The 17,962-nt window shown below is 41.7% G+C and overlaps 1 protein-coding gene across 2 annotated transcripts in view; it reads left to right on the top strand.

Annotated features, from left to right (window-relative positions):
* ZMAT4 (zinc finger matrin-type 4) overlaps positions 1-16,945 on the top strand; it is a 365,160-nt gene extending 348,215 nt beyond the window's left edge. For both annotated transcript variants that reach the window (XM_026453908.1, XM_026453907.1), the window contains one exon: positions 15,310-16,945. In XM_026453908.1, coding sequence (XP_026309693.1) covers positions 15,310-15,325 — 16 coding nt within the window. In that variant the 3' untranslated portion in view covers positions 15,326-16,945. The remainder of the gene's footprint in view (positions 1-15,309) is intronic.
* Positions 16,946-17,962: the final 1,017 nt, after the last annotated feature.

The following is a 17,962-nucleotide window of genomic DNA, read 5'->3' as shown; positions in this document are numbered from 1 at the left end:
GTTTTTCAACCCCGAATTTTCCATAATCAATTTCTTTTTGTCTATTAATTGAAAGTGAATACTTATAGAGTTTGAGAAATGATGGATCCTAACACCTAACACCTCAAATCCCACTCAGTCACATTCAGAGTTGAGCTCTGGTGCGTCTCCATAGAACCTAGACTTATGTAAGGGATGCATTTGAAGATGATTTTCTTTCTTTCTTTCTTTCTTTTTTTGTTCAAATGATTCACCCTGTGGTTTCTTTAAATAGGTCAGCTAGTGCTGTAAATTAATTTACACAAGAGGGAGTCAAATTTTCATTCCTCTCTTTTAAAAAGAAAAGTCATATTGAAGATGAGATTCATGTGGATTTTCTTAAATTTGCTTTTCTTTTTTACTGTGCCTTGTGGTTTGCTTTGCATTGTTTTCCTCCAGCTACTCTTACCTTTGTGGGGGTGTGAAGGAGAGACCTGCCCACCTGGGACATTCATTACACTGGTTCTTAACTTCCTTTGTGATCAGAACAGCCCGGTGCTGATGGTGTTTGAATAGGGATAAACATACAGACTTTTTTTTTTTTTTTTTTTTTTTTTTTTTACTGGGCTTTATTGTGAGGGTGTCAGCATTTCAGAGGACTGCTGGGGTTAGATCAAATTGTTCCTTGCTTACTTTTTTCCTGCTTGGTACTCCATTATCACACCTTTCTTCCTTTGTATTGACTGTCTCAATTGCTAGGGCTGCCATAACAAAGTACCAAAAATGAGGGATGTAAACAACAGAAATGGGTTCTCTCACAATTCTGGAGGCTAGAAGTTCAAGATCAAGGCATGAGCAAGGTTGTTTTCCCTCTGAAGGTGCAAGAGAAGAGTCTGTTGAGGCCTTTCTCCTGACTTCTGGTAGAGCTTTGGTTTGTGGCAGCAGAACTCCAGTCTTCACATGTCTTTCTTCTTGGCCATGCTCCTCTATGCCTAAATTTGTCCTTTTCATAAGGACACAGTCATATTTGGTTAGGAGTCACCCTACTCCAGTATGACTCATCTTAACTAATTATATCTACAATGACTATTTCCAAATAAGGCTGCATTCTGAGACACTGAGTGTTAGGACTTCAACATATAATTTTTGGGGGGAGCATAATTCTACCATAAAACTGACTATTATTATCAGTCATTGCTTAATAAATTACTCAAAAACTCAGTGGCTTCAAACAACATTTATTATCTCACAGTACCCTTGGGTCCAGAATTCAGGAATGGCCTAGCATAGCTTAACTGGGCAGCGGTCTCTAGCTCTGAACTTCTCCTGAGGCTTCAATCAAGGCCGTCATCATCTTAAGGCTCAACTAGGGGGAGTCTGCTTCCAGCCTCACTCAAGCAGTTGCTTGAAAAAATCCATAAGGATTTGGTTCCTTGTGGGTTGTTGGAATGAGAGTCTCAGTTTCTGACGAACTCCAGGCCAGAGGCATCTCTAGGCATGAGAAGCTCACATGAGAAGCTCAACAACTCACAATGATCACAGTAAACAAGCAAGAGGGCAAAAGAGGAACATGATGGAAAACACAGTATTTTATAACCTAATCTTGGAAATGAAAATACGATTCATACGCTATTTGTTAGAAACAGGTCATCAGACCCAGCCTACACTCAAGGACAGGGGATTATACCAGGACATGGATCCCAGGATTCAGGGACCTTCAGAAGCCATATCAGAAGCTGCTACCTTGGTCCATCCTCTGAGTCATTCCTTTTCATGAAATAGAGCGTGTTTGTAACTGATTAGTTTATTTGACTTGCTACTTTCCATTAGAAATCCTGGGGTCTACTAACCTTTTTTCATTTTGCACTGTCTCTGCTACTTTTGGTCCAAAACAACAGTGTTTCTGTTGGTGTCATTATCTTAAAAACGTTGTGGGGTTTCTGTGAATCTGAGTTTACTATACTAGAAAAAAGTTATACCCACAAATATCTCCAAGAAAAGCCCTTCTCCACATTTGGGCTCTGCTCAGAAGCCTGAGAGATCATGTCTTGATGCTTCCTAGCTGTCTGATTGTTCCATTGAGACAATCGGTAAGACACATCTTTCATCTTTTTAAAAGGCTCTTTGTGAGACAGAATAACACGCTGATCCTTTGATCTTTTTGAAGTCTTAACCAGTAGTTATGCAGTCTTACCCTTGGCTATATGTCTATACCACGTTTTCCTAAAAGTACTCAAAAGCCATTTCTTAATTCTAGCATCGTTTGCTGACCAGAGAGACTGAGACTTTTCAAAATTATCAGGTCTTGGTTCCTTCATGTTTAACAATTCTTCCTTCAATTTATCACTCTTACGGTTTACTATAAGCAGCCCCAAAAAGCCAGACGGCATCTTCAGCCCTTTACTTGAAAATCCCAGCTTGATCACCAAGTTCATTAGTGCTGGCCAGGTCAGAGTTGTGAGCTCAAAAACAGACTCAGTTGGCCCCTCCCACGTATGTGTGCCTCCCTGTGGCATCCCCTTCCCTAATTGTCCTTCCCTCTCTACCACTGGCTTTATCATTTTTTGCAGTTTTTGACTGCATAGGCTGAAATTTCCAACACCCAGCTTGACATGTCTTGTTTTCAATTGCTTCAATATATTAAATTCAATGCCTTGGACACTTGGAAATCCATGATGATAGTGATTCATTATATAAGCAAATCATTGATAACACTTTGGTTGGCTAATGTTGTTCCCTCTACGTTATCTCAGTTAAAGGGTATAAAATAGTCTTTAAGGGGTGGTAAGGTCGTATGATGATATAAAGTTATAATTCTAATGATTTCTACCTGAATAACTTTACGACTACTTTACCATTTATAAAGGGCTTCCTTTCACTCATTTATTCCTCACCAAAGGCCTATATGGCCAGTGTCTTCTTAATTTAGAGATTAGGGAACTGAGGCTCATAGAGGTGAAGTCATCTGCTATAGGTTACATGATTTAGACAGTACTGAGTGGCACCAGCGGGACCGCACTCCACAGCGCTGTGTCCCATTCCATATCCTTGAGGTCCTGCTGGAACAAGTTGGAGAATATCGTTATTTGGGGTGGGAGATCAGGGTGGATTTTGACTAAGATAACTCCCAGACATGGCTGAACTGTTTCTACAACATCGACTTTGACTACAGCGGACATTACAGCCATCGCTGCCTTTGCAGTATGGGCTTTGCTTTGTATTGGTCCAGACCTGGATGCCCTGGGGGTTGCCACATCAGACCACTGTCTCCCAGAGCCTCCGCGAGCGTGTGCTGGCTTTCTCTATCCTCTTCCATCGCCTATCTGCACGTTTATAAGATAGAGTTTGGCCCTGTCTGCAGAATGTGCTGACAGCTTTTAGTAATGGATATGGACATCTGCTGAAAGGTTTGGCTGTGTTTGTAGCTGGGTGCTGGTTAGCACATAAACTCTGAGCCTGGAGGTGAAAAAAAGAAAAGAAAAGGAAAGAAAGTTAGCATAGAATCTGCTCTTATCTGTGAATCTGTCATTTTGGAGTTTGTCATCATTTTAGACAGGACTGACAGAAGCTGCTGAACTTGAAACTGAGTGACATTAGAGGGATGAGCCCATCTCTGCTGCAGTGACCTTGGCCAGGCCACAGGCATTCAGCTTGGTGGAGGTGAAGGCAACTTAGGGAATGGTCTGGTCCAATTCTTCATTGAATAGATGAAGAAATTGAGGCTTGGGGCGATGAAGTGACGTTTCCAATGCAGCCCTTTAGTGATAAATCCATTGTGTTGATTGATCTTCATTTAATTATCTTTCACAGTTCACTTATTCTGTTACATAATGTTGTTTCAGAGTTGTCCCGATAGTATCATTATTGTCAAATAATTTGTTATAAAAATTGTATGAGGTCAGGCACAGAGGTTCATGCCTATAATTCCAGCACTTTGAGAGGCAGAAGTGGGAGGATCACTTGAGGCCAGGAGTTGGAGTCCAGCCTGGGCAACATAGGGCCACACTGTATCTACAAAAAATAAAACAATTAGCCAGGAGTGGTGGCATCTATGTGTAGTCCCAGCTACTCCCGAGACTGAGGTGGGAGGATCACTTGAGCCCAGGAGTTTGAGACTGCAGTGAGTTATGATCTCACCACTGTACTCCCACCTGGGTGACAAAGTGAGATCCTGTCTCTAAAAATAAATAAATAAATAAAACAAAATTAAATTAATAATTGGATGATCATATTACTGCTTTTTCTACCGATCATAGGCCAGCCGTTGTACCAGGGTTCTCCCTGACCCCTCAGTGGCCCACATATGTGTGCAGGTTCCCTGATCTTCTCCATCAGCTTCCCAACTTCTTTTTCTCCACCCCAGGCTGGCACATTCCCTCTGCAAGCAGAGCGGCATCCCATCCCACACTACTTTCCATTCTCCTTCTCAGCAACCTACCACATATAGTGCTTCTTTTCAAACTTCACCACTTCTGTTCCCGGTCCTTCCCCCCACTCCGGCCTCACCACCACACATTCCTCCCCTCAACAAAACATACTTCTGCCAACTCATCCCTTGAACCTGCTGCTCTGCCTCTCCATCCTTCAGCCCCACTCTGCCTGAGGGCCAACTTTGGAGACTAACTTTCCACTCCTTGCCAGTGGCTGACCTGAGCATAGTAGTAATTGCTGGCATTGTGGGTCTCTAGATTTTCACAGAACGTGTACCCCAGGAGACGTGCTCATGAGCTAAAGGGGAGGAAGAGAGTACATCAAGAGTCTAACATTTTCCCTTCACCTGCTCCCTGCACTTCGAGGCACTGCAGTGTTTGAGAGAGAGACACAAATTATTACAACATAGCAGTGGTTCGTTTCTCTATCAAATTCACCTATTGTTTTTTCCATTTTATTTCTATTTGGGAAAAATCAGTGGGTTGATTTGCATTTCAAAACATGTCTGATTTCAGACACTTTCAATGACTCTAGCCCAGAACTGTCCAGTGGAAAGTTCCGTGGTGAGTGTTGTGTTTTGTATCTACTCTGTAACACAGTAGCCACTGGCCAGACTCGATTGCTAATACTTGAAAGTGGCTAGTGTGACTGAGGAACTGAATTGTAAATTGTATTTCATTTTAATTATTTTATATTTAAATAGCCACATAAGGCTACTGGGTACCTAAGTGGGCAGTGTAGAACAGACCATCGTGCCCTTTGTTGAGGAGGGGAATTGTGAACTCATCAAATATTAACATTTCCCCCAGCTCCCACCATCTTTTTGCCACATCCCACCATTTCCATGATCCTTTGCTTGCCCTTGAACAGGTAAAACCAGGGCTGCTCTTGGCTTCTAGAAGGTATATCTGACTTCAGTCCCCTGTCTCTGTTTCTGCCGAACATATAACTTAGTAATTGACTTCAGCCTAAAACCGAGGCTGTTGTAGCAAATAAATAATGATAAATAATAATAGTAATAGATCACGTTTATTTGTTGCTCCATATGTACCAGGTATGTAATACTTCCATATATTAATTCACTTAATATTCACAGCAGCTCTGTGAGGTCTGGGTGTTATTATATTATACCCATTTTATAGTTCAGGAAACGGAGGCAAAGGTTACAGAGCTACTACATGCCAGAACTGGGATTTGAAGTTGGGCATTGATAGTAAACCTCACTCTTGAGCACCTATTGAACTGCATCTGCCATATGCATCTTGGATGCTCTCAGTGCCTGCCAGTGTGGAGTGGGATTGGGATCTGTCTACTAAAAACAGAAACAGAATCAGAGAGGTTTGCTACTGCAATATTGCAATGCAATTCTGACGCTAACTACCTAGAGTTAGTGCAGACTTCACAACTTAAGAGAACAGACTTCAGCAAGACCACCCTCACTTCAGATGTCAGCTGCAAGCTCTGAGGGTCCCAGGACACCTGCACTTCTGACCAGTTGGCTACAGATTTGGGTTTCCCACTCTCCCTCAGGTTTGATTCCTAGAAGGAATGTCAGAACTTAGGAGAGAGCTAGACTTGCAATTACAGTTTTATTATGAAGGCTACAAATCAGGACCAACTAAATGACAAGATGTACAGAAGAAGGTCTAGGAGGGTCCCAAATGTGGATCTTGTATGTCCTTTTCTTGTGAAATCAGTGTTGTGGGACTTTTCTTTAGTTCAGCTAAAGATGGGGTCCTTGTCACATGGCCACAGAAATTTAGGCTCACAGACAATTTAAAAGGTGAGTAAGGCAGGGTTTTATCGGGTGAAAAGGGAAAAAAGGGAAAGATGGATCCTTCACAAGTCAGAGTCCCTGCTGGTGCGCTTCTGCAGGCAGCTTGAATCCTAGGTTCCACACAGGAAGAGGAGGGGCCAGGCTCCCAGTCAGTGCAAAGGATAAGAATTTCCTGAGACTCCACCCCAGTGCACAGGCTGGTTGGAGTTTTTCTGGGAACCTCTGCACTCAATGTCTCATCAAGACACAACACTCCCTCATTACGCTGATGTGTTCACTCGACTGAGCATTGGTGTCCAGAGTTTGATTGTGCTTTCTTTACTTAGGTATGACTGAATTATTTATTGGTCATGTGACTGAACTCATTCTCCAGCCTCTCTCTTCTCCCTAAAGGTTGGGCTACTGTTATTTGGCCTCAACCCTCTAATCACACGGTTTATCTTTCCAGCATGGCCAGCCTTCATCCTGAATCTATCTAGGGACTCACTATGAGTCACCTCATTAGCATAAGCTGTCAAGTTCCACTGTGAATTACAAAGATACGTCTATTATTTGGGAAATCCCAAGGGCTTAGACCTCTACCTCAAAAACTTGAAGAAAAGACCCGACAAACTCTTTATTGTACAAGAGCTACATCAGAAATCTTTCTTTCAAGTAACTAAGAGTAAGGAAACAAGCATTTCTAAATGTTTAGTGGTTACTGGTCACATTCATCTACATTGTATCATTTAATCTTCATGACATTCCTAGGAAGAAGATATTATTGATGACTTTGTTTTATAGATGAATAAACTGAGGCTAAATGAAATTAATAACATTGTACATGAACATCCAACTAGTAACAATTGGTATGGAAGTTTAAAATCAAGTTTAAAATCTAACTTTCAATCACAAGCCCTTTGAATACATTACAAAAATAGTAGAAGGAGATAAGAATAGAGATATAGATGCTTTCAACAGCTAATTGTTTTTCTTATCTGAAAATGCAGGATGGGAATGGACTTACCTGAGATAGGACAGTCAATGAGAAATGTGAGGATCTGGGAGTGAGGCTTCTTCCCAATGTGCCAAGTGATTCCTTTTCTGATGTTCCTCATGTGTTTATTTAGGAAAGATTACATTTTAATGTGTGTCAGGCCTTGTAGCAAGCATTGAAAATACACAAATAGAGAGACACAGTCCCCAGGCTTCCTTGAAGAGGACACAGACAGTACACAAAATATTGCAATGTGATACGGCTACTGAAACAATAAAGAAAACCACTTAGAAGAATACAATAAAGGGCTGGGTGTGGTGGCTCACGCCTATAAACCCAGCACTTTGGGAGGCGGAGGCGGGTGGATCATGAGGTCAGGAGATCAAGACCAGCCTGGCCAACATGGTGAAACTCTGTCTCTACTAAAAACACAAAAATTAGCAGGGCATGGTGGTGGGTGCCTGTAATCTCAGCTACTTGGGAGGCTGAGGCAGGAGAATCACTTGAACTCCGGAGGCAGAGGTTGCAGTGAGCTGAGATGGTGCCACTATACCACTCCAGCCTGGGTGACAAAGCAAGACTCTGTCTCAAAAAAAAAAAAAAAAAAAAAAGGGAAAGAAAAATGCAATTAAGGAAACAATGAAAGAAAGCTCTAACTAGAAAGCGGCAGGAGGAAGAGGGGAGTCAGGAAAGATTAGGCGAGAGAATGCTGGAGCTGGGGGTTGGAAACATACAAGGATTAACCAGATTTCGAGTTCTGTAAGTGAATAGAAAAGGGGTACTGAACTCTCTCTTGCTTCAGAGGAGGCTAATGGGTTGTGGATAAAAAGAGTTAAACTCTGTAAAATATTTAAATAGATGTATTCTTAGCCAAATATGAGTTACTATGGCCCGTGATGCAGCCCTCAGGAGGTCCTGAGAACATGTGCTCAAGGTGGTAGCTTGGTTTTATACATTTTAGGGAGGCATGAGACATCAATAAAATACATTTAAAAAGTACATTGGTTTGGTCCAGAAAGGCAGGACAACTAGAGGCGGGGGTCCAAGGCTTCCAGGCTATAGGTAAATTTACATTTTTTTGGTTGACAATTGGTTGAATTTGTCTAAAGACCTGGGATTAACAGAAAGGAATGTCTGGGTTAAGATAAAGGGTTGCAGAGACACAAGTTTTTATTTACAGAGGAAGCCTTCAGGTAGTATGCTCCAAAGACAATAGGTTGCAAAGTGTTTCTTATCAGACTTAAAGTCTGCGTTGATGTTCATGCTGGAGAGGTATAATGAGGCATGCCCCACCCCCATTTCCCATCATGACCTGAAACAGTTTCTTAGGTTAAATTTTAAAAGAGCCCTGGCTGAGCAGGAAGTCCGTTCTAATGGTTATGGGGAGGGTTTCTTAGAATTTTATTTTTTGGTTACAGGGTCCTGATGATGCTCAAAGCCTAGCACTTTGCAGACCCCTTCTCTGCCTCAGCTGTAGCCAGAACCCCCAAGGTAGAAGGGAATGGAGTTACCCAAATATTGGAGGTCAGGTTGTGATGTTGTGGATCTCAGGAATGAGGAGGATGTGTGTGGAGTTCCAGCAAGTTTCCTCATCTGTAAAATGATGATGTTCGACCTCCCTAGATAATCTCTGGGATCTCTTCTGGCTCTAACGTTTCATTATTTTGTGATTTTATGAAAAATGTTTTGCAAAGCAAATGAATAGTGTAAACAAGATTATAAAGAGAATATTTGCCTCTTAAGGGAATAAACTGTTCTGAAGCACATCAGGAGTGTTCATTTGCATATAAACAATGCAAATTCTATATAAGCAGAGGAGGCTTGTTTTCTTAGGTGTTTTGGTAAGTTAATTACAAATCGTTCTTGTCAATTTTGCTAGTGTTTATGTATTAGGAAGCAGAAGAGCTGAATTCATTTTAAAAGTGCTATACTTTTGAATGTTCACCATTTCTTGAATGTTCCCAATACCTGACTTTTCTCTGAATTAGCCAGAGTTTTCTTAAATTATTTCTTTATTCCATGGGTTTAAACATTTGGGATTTATTTTTTTCAAGAAAGTTTTGGATAAATTTGTCTTAATTTAATTTAGGAGAGCTAAATAATTAAACATGAGGCAAAAGTACATAAAAAGTGGCAGCCTTTTATTGCAAATATGCACCCACTCTCAGGCGAGGTTCCCTGGTCCTCAAGTAGGGGGCCAGGGAAGTCGCGTCTGGCCTCCGCCGGCGGACTTTTATGCATTGGCACTGGAAGGGGGAGGGCAGTGGGCGGGATAGGGGCGTGATAGGGGAGTCTCTGTAGGCCTGGCCGGGTAAGTTTCGATTTCTTCGGAGTGACGTCATCTGGCGCATGCTCAGTTGATCTGCTTTTTCCCGGTCGCGGGCTGACCTTTCCTGCGCAGGGGCAAGTTGTTGATGAAGAACCCTGAAGCAATAGGGACTGAGCCATCTTGTTTTTCCTCCTCCATTTTGTCCCTCTTCCCTCACCCAAACAAAATTGTTATGTTCATCAGATCTCAGAGGTGTCAGCTGAACTGCATTCTACTTTCAGTCATCCTGAATGGGCTTAGGACTACTCAACAAAGTCTATAACCTGTTAGAGTCCAAAGTCCTGCTCCACTTTCGATTCCCAACATCTTAATGACCTCTCTTCATCTTTCTCCCCCTGTACATCTGAGTGCTGCTTTTTCCCACTTCCAGTATCAGTCAGACTACATAGGCTTCCAATAAAAATGACCACGTTGGAAGAATTTTATTTGTCTAGACAACCATATTGAAGATTTGGTTGTCACACAGAGCTAGCACCATGCAGAGGACCAAGCCATCTTCGTGATTCCATTCTCTCTAGGCCTCTTCCCCTTCTCTCATATTCTCTTTCTCTTCTCTTTTTTTTCTCCAAACCCCCTATCCCCCTGACATTCACCCTTTTCAGAAGCAAGACACCTTGTGCCCCATGTCTTAAGCACAGCAGTTTCCTGCTGTAGCTTGGGCATTTTCTTAAAGTTTTGTTCTCCACTCCCAGGTGGTTGTTCAAAATATTCCAATACATTTTGTCGTGTCAGGGTGAATTCAAGAAACATGATCTGGAAGAAGCAGGTTTCCACCAAGGGGGATAGGAGAGGCTGGGCAAGCAAGAGAGGTGGGGGATGAGTTTCCAAGCAGAAGGAACAGCCTGCACCAACCATGGCAACATGTGAGAGCCAGCACATAGAGGAGCCTCACCTGATTTTCTATGGTCTGGAGACTTGGAGTAATCACAAGGAGTGATGAGTAAAAGACAGGACTGGAGAAGAAGATGCCAGTGACATTACAGTGACCTTTATGTGTCATATTAAGACATTTTAATTTTGTCCAAAAGGTGATGGGAACCCAGTGAGGCATTATAGCACCAGTGTGATGAGGCCGCAGAGCTGACTGCAAACATCCCAGGTAGAAAACTAGTGCAATGTCACAGACCTGGAGTAGGACGTGGGGCAGGGGATGAAGAGGAAATGGGACATTTAAGAGTGAAGTAGGAGACCAATAAGATTTGGGATTGATTGATTATGGGCTGAGGGAGAAAAAGGAAATGGCCAGGGAAAACGCTGCACTTTTGTCTTGAACACTTACTGGCCAAGTTAGGGAATACAAGAATAGAAATTAGGAGATGTTCGATTTTGGAAATGTAACTTCATGTGGTTTATCACTGCACTATTTTAATTTATGGGACCAAAGTGTTACATCCTTGGATGTTATTCAGTTGTCGGGCAATAGGCCGAACAAGTTCCAAGTCATGACTGTTCAGCAACATTTTTGTGAAAAATGCCTCAGACATGACTCCTCCTCTCCTAACAAATTCTGGCCATATCATTTCATGTAAACCACGGCCCATGATTGCCTTTTCCTTGTCACTATAAGCTTGCTACCTGGCTATCAGAAATGAGGCTTCATCATGGCTAAGGATGTTTTGCTCTGTTTTTTCACTGACTTATTGAACAGTTTACATTCAGTGTGGGACCAATTAATCATTATACACTTCTCTAGCTGCGACCTTCAAACTCACATGGTCAAAGTGCTTTCTTCATTTTTCCTCCATATTGTTAATATCTCAGGAAGATTGTGTACATCTCTGGTCATTTTAAATGGTGAGACCAGGTTTTTTTTGAGACAGAGAGTCTTGCTCTGTCGCCAGGCTGGAGTGCAGTGGCACGAACTCAGCCCACTGCAACCTCTGCCTCCTGGGTTCAAGCGATTCTCCTGCCTCAGCCTCCCAAATAGCTGGGACTACAGGAGCATGGCACCATGCCCAGCTACTTTTTGCGTTATTAGTAGAGACAGGATTTCACCATGTTCACCAGGATGGTCTTGATCTCTTGACCTCATGATCCGCCCACCTCAGCATCCAAAAGTGCTGGGATTACGGGTGTGAGCCACCACATCTGGCCAAAGTGAGAATATTTTCAATGGTCCTTACTAGTCTATGTCAAGATTTCTGTCTCAAAACGAGGTCAGAGAATCCCCCTATCCTGGACCTTCAGGATGAGAATAAGGGGAAAGACTGGTGGTGGAAGAAGCGGAAGCTTTTGGACGTGCCTGTTCCTGCAGATGTGATTCTCATCTGGCTTGTGCTAGAAGGCTGTCACATGCCCTGTGTGGCCCAGCCTTCAGTAGGGGCTAAACGTTACAGAAGTTCTATGGAGCACCACGTTCTCTGACATAGACACTTCTCTTTTGGGAAGGTGGAGGTACCCATTCCAAATTGCCCAACATTTTTCTAACTCCTTCCCGAGACCCCATGAAAAGTCCCTATTAACATTCAGTTACATTAGTTTTAGAAAGGTAGCAAATGTGGGCTGGGTGCGGTGGCTCACACCTGTAATCCCAGTGCTTTAGGAGGCCGAAGTGGGTGGATCACCTGAGGTCAGGAGTTTGAGACCAGCCTGGCCAACACAGCAAAACCCTGTCTCTACTAAAAATACAAAAAGTAGCCTGGTGTGGTAGCACGTGGCTGTAATCCCAGCTACTTGGGAGGCTGAGGCAGGAGAATTGCTTGAACCTGGGAGCAGAGGTTGCAGTGAGCTGAGATTGTGCCACTGTACTCCAGCCTGGGTGACAGAGCAAGACTGGGACTCAAAAAAAAAAAAAAAAAGGTAGCAAATGTGCAACTCAGGCCATGTTTTTATCATGTTTGTAGTTTCATATATGTCAAGAAGAAGATGAGCTATCTGAGTATGATTGGTATGGATATGGAGCAATTGAAATTCTCCCTTCAGATGGAATCATATTTAAGGCTGTCCGAGAACAAAGACTGCCCTTCGCCACAAATGGAAGCTATGTGATGAATTCTTTTCCCTATGCCTTTCTTCAATTTTCTATTTAAAGAAATTTCTGAAAATACATGAATTATGCAGCTTATCTCTCAGATGAAAAAGAATTTTCTTCTTGGATTGAATGTCTGCGTGTTTATTAATAGCAGTAAAATTTTCCGTGTTCTTTTGTATCAAATGGGATGCTGACTAAAATACGAAGGAGTCTTTCCAGCAATAATAACAGTAATGGATGAATAATACAAAAGCTATATGGAATTGAAAGACATTTTAATTTGTCATTGTTTCTATGTATTCAGAAAGGATCTGAGTAATTATGTAACTATAAAAGGAAGAGTGTGATATTTCTCCTCATTATGGGATTAAGTTCTTAATATACCACTTTTACTATAAGTTAAAAAAAAAAAAAACGTTTCATCTGGTTTTCTCTAACGATGTAATCATGACTAAAGACTGTTTAGCTGTGAGTGTTTGGTCTTCTTACTGTTACATGAAGATGCCATGCTTCAAACTCATTTTAATCTCAAAAGTGTTCATCTAGGCCTGGCGTGGTGACTCAAGCCTGTAATCCCAGCACTTTGGGAGGCCGAGGTGGGCAGATCACAAGGTCAGGAGTTCGAGACCAGCCTGGCCAATATGGTGAAACCCCGTCTCTACTAAAACTACAAAAATTAGCCGGGAGTGGTGGCGGACACCTGTAGTCCCAGCTACTCGGGAGGCTGAGGCAGGAGAATCGCTTGAATCCAGGAGGCGGAGGTTGTAGTGAGCCAAGATCAGGCCACTGCACTCCAGCCTGGGAAACACAGCGAGACTCCGTCTCAAAAAAAAAAAAAAAAAAAAAAGTGATCATCTTTGCAGTTTATAAAAATGAAATTATACTTATTTGCTCAGTGAGAACTTTCAACCCTTATGTCACATTAATTTGTGAAGATGACAAGGACTGTTGAATTTCCTTAGGTCATGACCGTGTGGTGGCAGAATATGAGATTCTAAAACAGGATTTTAATTTTTATAGGAACTACTAAAAAGTGGCTGTTGCTACCAGGGTCATGCTAAGGCAAAATTTCAAAAATTTCAAACCTATTTTTAAAAATATGCATGTAGTCTCATTTTTTTTTGTCTACATTATACCAACAATGTTCAAATTCTTATTCAGATCCTAAGAATATTCTATGACAGCACTTTTTTTGGAAAATGAAATTTCAACATATGCTCTGTGTTTCTAGGTGAGTGATAGAATTTTCCTTTGTAGCTTTTGAATTTTCATGTACCAGTTTGCCAGTGAGACATTTGGACCCCAGCGATGGAAGATGGGAAAACTTGTGGAAAGATTCTAACCTGCTCTAACACTTCTGCCACCCTTCCCTCTAAAATATACTTTAAGGGAAACAGCCACCACTAGAAGATGCTTTTCCAGCATCCTCCTTTCAAATGGAGCACTTCTTCAGTAGCATGCGAGAAATCCCTGGCAGAAGAGGTCAACAAGCTCTTTCACCTCCTGCTTTTGAGTTTTTTCCAGAGTTCAAGTTCCACCCTTTAACCGCTGTTTGATCTTGTGCCATTAATTTAGCCAAGTGAAACCTCAGTGTTCTCACCTTTAAAAGGGGTGGAAATGGTACACATAGGAAAAGTGGTCTGGGGATTAAATTAAAATATAAAGCACTTTGGGAGGCCGAGACAGGCGGATCATGAGGTCAGGAGATCGAGACCATCCTGGCTAACATGGTGAAACCCCATATCTAGTAAAAAAATATGAAAAACTAGCCGGGCGAGGTGACCGGCGCCTGTAGTCCCAGCTACTCAGGAGGCTGAGGCAGGAGAATGGCGTAAACCCGGGAGGCGGAGCTTGCTGTGAGCCGAGATCGCGCCACTGCACTCCAGCCTGGGCGACAGAGTGAGACTCCGTCTCAAAAAAAAAAAAAAAAAAGTAAAATAAATGTAAAATTCGTGACATGTAGTAGGCATGTGGTAAGAGGTAGTATCTTGTCATAAAGAAAAAACAAAACTAAATATCCTTCAAAAATTAGTTCTCAGTTTTGTTAAATCAATACTTTTTGCAAGTAAAGCCAGAAACAATTTTTTTTTTTTTTTTGAGATGAAGTCTCACTCTGTTGCCAGGCTGGAGTGCAGTGGTGCAATCTCGGCTCACTGCAACCTCCGCCTTCCGGGTTCAAACGATTCTCCTGCCTCAGCTTCCTGAATAGCTGCAACTACAGGCACGCTACCATGCCCAGATAATTTTTGTGTTTTTGGTAGAGACGGGGTTTCTTCATGTTGGCCAGAAGAGTCTTGATCTCCTGACCTCGTGATCCGCCTGCCTCTGCCTCCCAAAGTGTTGGGATTATAGGTGTGAGCCATTGCGCTGGGCCCAGAAACATTTTTTTTTTTTTTTCCTATTCATCTAACAAAGAAAATTCTGAATGAGTGGAGAACGAGGCTTATATTAATTTGAAATTAAACCACTGTAAAGTTGCTCTCCACTTTCAACAAAAGGGTTCTGCATGTAGTTATACCTGAAACTTAAAGATGGGTGTATGCAGCATGCCATAAATAAAATCAATTCATTATTTTTATTTTGAGAACATTTGGAATGAATTTAGTGTTTGGATTGACAATGTAGAGCTATACATTTTCTTGTACATATGTGGAGATGGCATTGGTAATGGAGCATTGGTAATGGAGATATCTTATATACAGGTTATTTAGAACCTGAAAGATTAACCTTATAAATTCAGATGCATTTGAATTTGATGGTTAAGGTAATATGAGAAGTGGAAGGGAGACAGGGGGTGGGGGGAGAAAGAGGTGTTGGAATTTGTAACTATGAAAGAAGGTAACATTGTGTTTCCTTCTGTCTTATAGCCTGAAGAATAAGTAGTGAAAGCATCAATCAAGAGATAAGAACAAAATATCAGCATTTCTCTGCTGTGGAGAATCGCTATCAACAACCAGAGGAGGCTTCTTTCTTGAACAATAAACATTTCTTACAAGGATTCACAGATTAACATACGACTGATCTTGATTTTTGGAAATGAATGAGGTTTCTTTTTTTTCTTTTTCCTTTTTTTAATTTTGGGGTAAGTTATGATATTTGGATGGATTTTTAAATTCTTTCCTGATAACATATTTAGCACATGTTCTAAATTATAATCCTATAGCAAACCATTGGAGCATTATTCAAACTGGAAGTGGAAAAATTTAAATTTCCAATTTATTCTAGATTTCCTCAGAGCATAATTATTCTGTTAAATCCTCAATGAGTGTGATGTAAACCACCTCTATCCAGAAATATACATTGTTTTTTCATCATGTTGAACACAGTTGAGGGTGACATGCACAGAACCGGAGCAGATCACTGTTAGTGGAAAATATCAAGCCAGTCCTTCTCTGTTCTCTAAGCACAGGAGCCAGGTTTGCCATCTGAACAATGAAGACGAAGAGAATAAATAAAGGAAGAATTCTCATCTTTTTTTCTGATCACTCAAACAACAGTTTCTCAAGGTTAAGCCACGTCCTCCTTGCAAGTTGCCAAATAATAGCTTAGGAAAAGAATTAGTCTGCCTGCATGATGATCTTCTTAGGCAAAAATGTCTTCACAGCCCTTGACCTTGGTGAATTTTTTCGCCAAAAGCATCTAAAAGAAGAATTGCAAACCCCAGAATGAGATGGAAATAAATGAGTATTTTTTTTATGATGTTTGGCCTGAACTGTGGGCTTTAATTTGGGGATACTGACAGTTTGGAAAAAAGTGAGAAAATTCTGAAGAAATGGCAGCCTTGGACTAGGCGGGGTCCCCTATTTCTTCTGTTTCTCACTGAAGTCCTACTGCTGAGCCAAGACTCAGTCACTTTGGAAAGAGCATGACCGAGAAGGAAAACGGTTGCTTTCTGATGGGGAGCGTCCGAGTGCAGCTCAGCGTAAGGCTCTTTCTCTAGGTTTAATTCTTTTCCATGGTGACTGGACTTGGTGTCTTGCAGCCTGGTTACAAAGTGGGATGTTGAGCTTCTACTGACGATGCCCTGCATGGACCAGCTGGGATCTGGCTGGGGCTGCCCTGTGTCCCTAGCAACCATAGGCAATCCACCTCCTCGTGTCAGGAATTTCTGGACACCCACTGTTTTCCACCAAGAGCTTAGGTGGCAACAACTCAGTGAGCAATAAACAAAATGACACAGAAATGCACAGTGTTGTTACGAAGGAACCTGTTTCCCTGTGTTCAAAATCTGGCACCATTCCCTTGAGCAGGACCCGCTCAGGAGGGACCAGGTCTGCCAGTTTCTGTGCCTGCAGAGAGAGGCAGCCCCACCAGCCACACCCGACTCTATGAGAGGAAAGGGGGTTGGATGGGAAGAAATCTGTTTTGCTGTTTTGGAAAGCACACGGACGACCTACAAACCTCCTGTGATGGTGTTTCTTCGGATGTGTAAAATAAGGCTTTATTTGTCAATTCCGCTGTAAAATAAGCATTGTCCAAGTAAAAACAGCAACAACAACAAAACACTGTTTCTGTTTGGGTTTAGTGAGTGAGCTTATGCCCTAAAGTGCTGTGTGTGTGTGTGTGTGTGTGTGTGTGTTTTAAAATAACCTCATATAGAAAAGTCTATGAACATAGATTTCTTTTACTCTACAGAGAGGCTATGCCAAAGCCTTTATAGACAAGCTTCTGGCTGTAATAATCAGATTATTTCAGAATTCCTCATCTAAATGCCCTTGCTCCTTGGCAACCTGTCAAATGGAAGTGAATACCCTGCCAGAGGTTTTGTGTGTTTGTTTGTTTTCAAATGTCTTTATTTTTGCCCATGCAGATAATGGAAATTATCATTCTAGTGTACCCTGGAGATGACATACTCAGTTTTAGGCAGGAAGGGACTGCTACTGTTGTTTACATTTTGGGAATTCTGGAATGGAAAGATTCCTACTTGGGAAGTTAGCTGTTTGTGGTTGTCTTTTCTGTTTGGTTTGCTGTGGTTATGTTTGTTCAGCTAAGTCATATCTTACCTTCCCATTTTATTATGAGTGGATGGGAGTGGGATGGAAGGTAGATGTTTTCAAATAACCAAATCAATTCTGAAGGAGAGGAAAGAGACCCACACAGACCTGGGTGTGCCCCTCTCTTATGTCCAGTCCACCCTGGAGCTGCTGTCATGTGGTTACAGCAGAGACTCCGGGCAAGCTGAGAAGATGAGCCAAGTGATTTTCTGTAAAACGTTAATTCAGCGGAACTAGGAGAGAACTCATATGTTTGAAAGTGTGAAGCTGTTCAAAGTATCAATATTTAAAGTATTTTTACTATTCCGGAGTTGTTATAATAATGTTAACTAAACTAACCAAATACTGCCCATTTAAAGTTTTGCTGCAGTGGGGGAAAAATTATTCAAAATTAACATAACACACAAGCTTAATGGACTCCTTATACTATATCAGAATAAAATTATTTGTTTTTAAAAGTTTAGTTGTTACGTGGTTGAAATTGTCTTCTTAAGAAGATAAAACACTCCTATAGTCTTGGTCATGC

Source organism: Piliocolobus tephrosceles, chromosome 7 (genome assembly GCF_002776525.5).
Source record: "Piliocolobus tephrosceles isolate RC106 chromosome 7, ASM277652v3, whole genome shotgun sequence".
In the NCBI taxonomy this organism is placed as follows: domain Eukaryota; kingdom Metazoa; phylum Chordata; class Mammalia; order Primates; family Cercopithecidae; genus Piliocolobus; species Piliocolobus tephrosceles.
The sequence above is the reverse complement of the archived record's forward strand: the minus strand, read 5'-3'. Positions and strand labels throughout refer to the sequence as shown.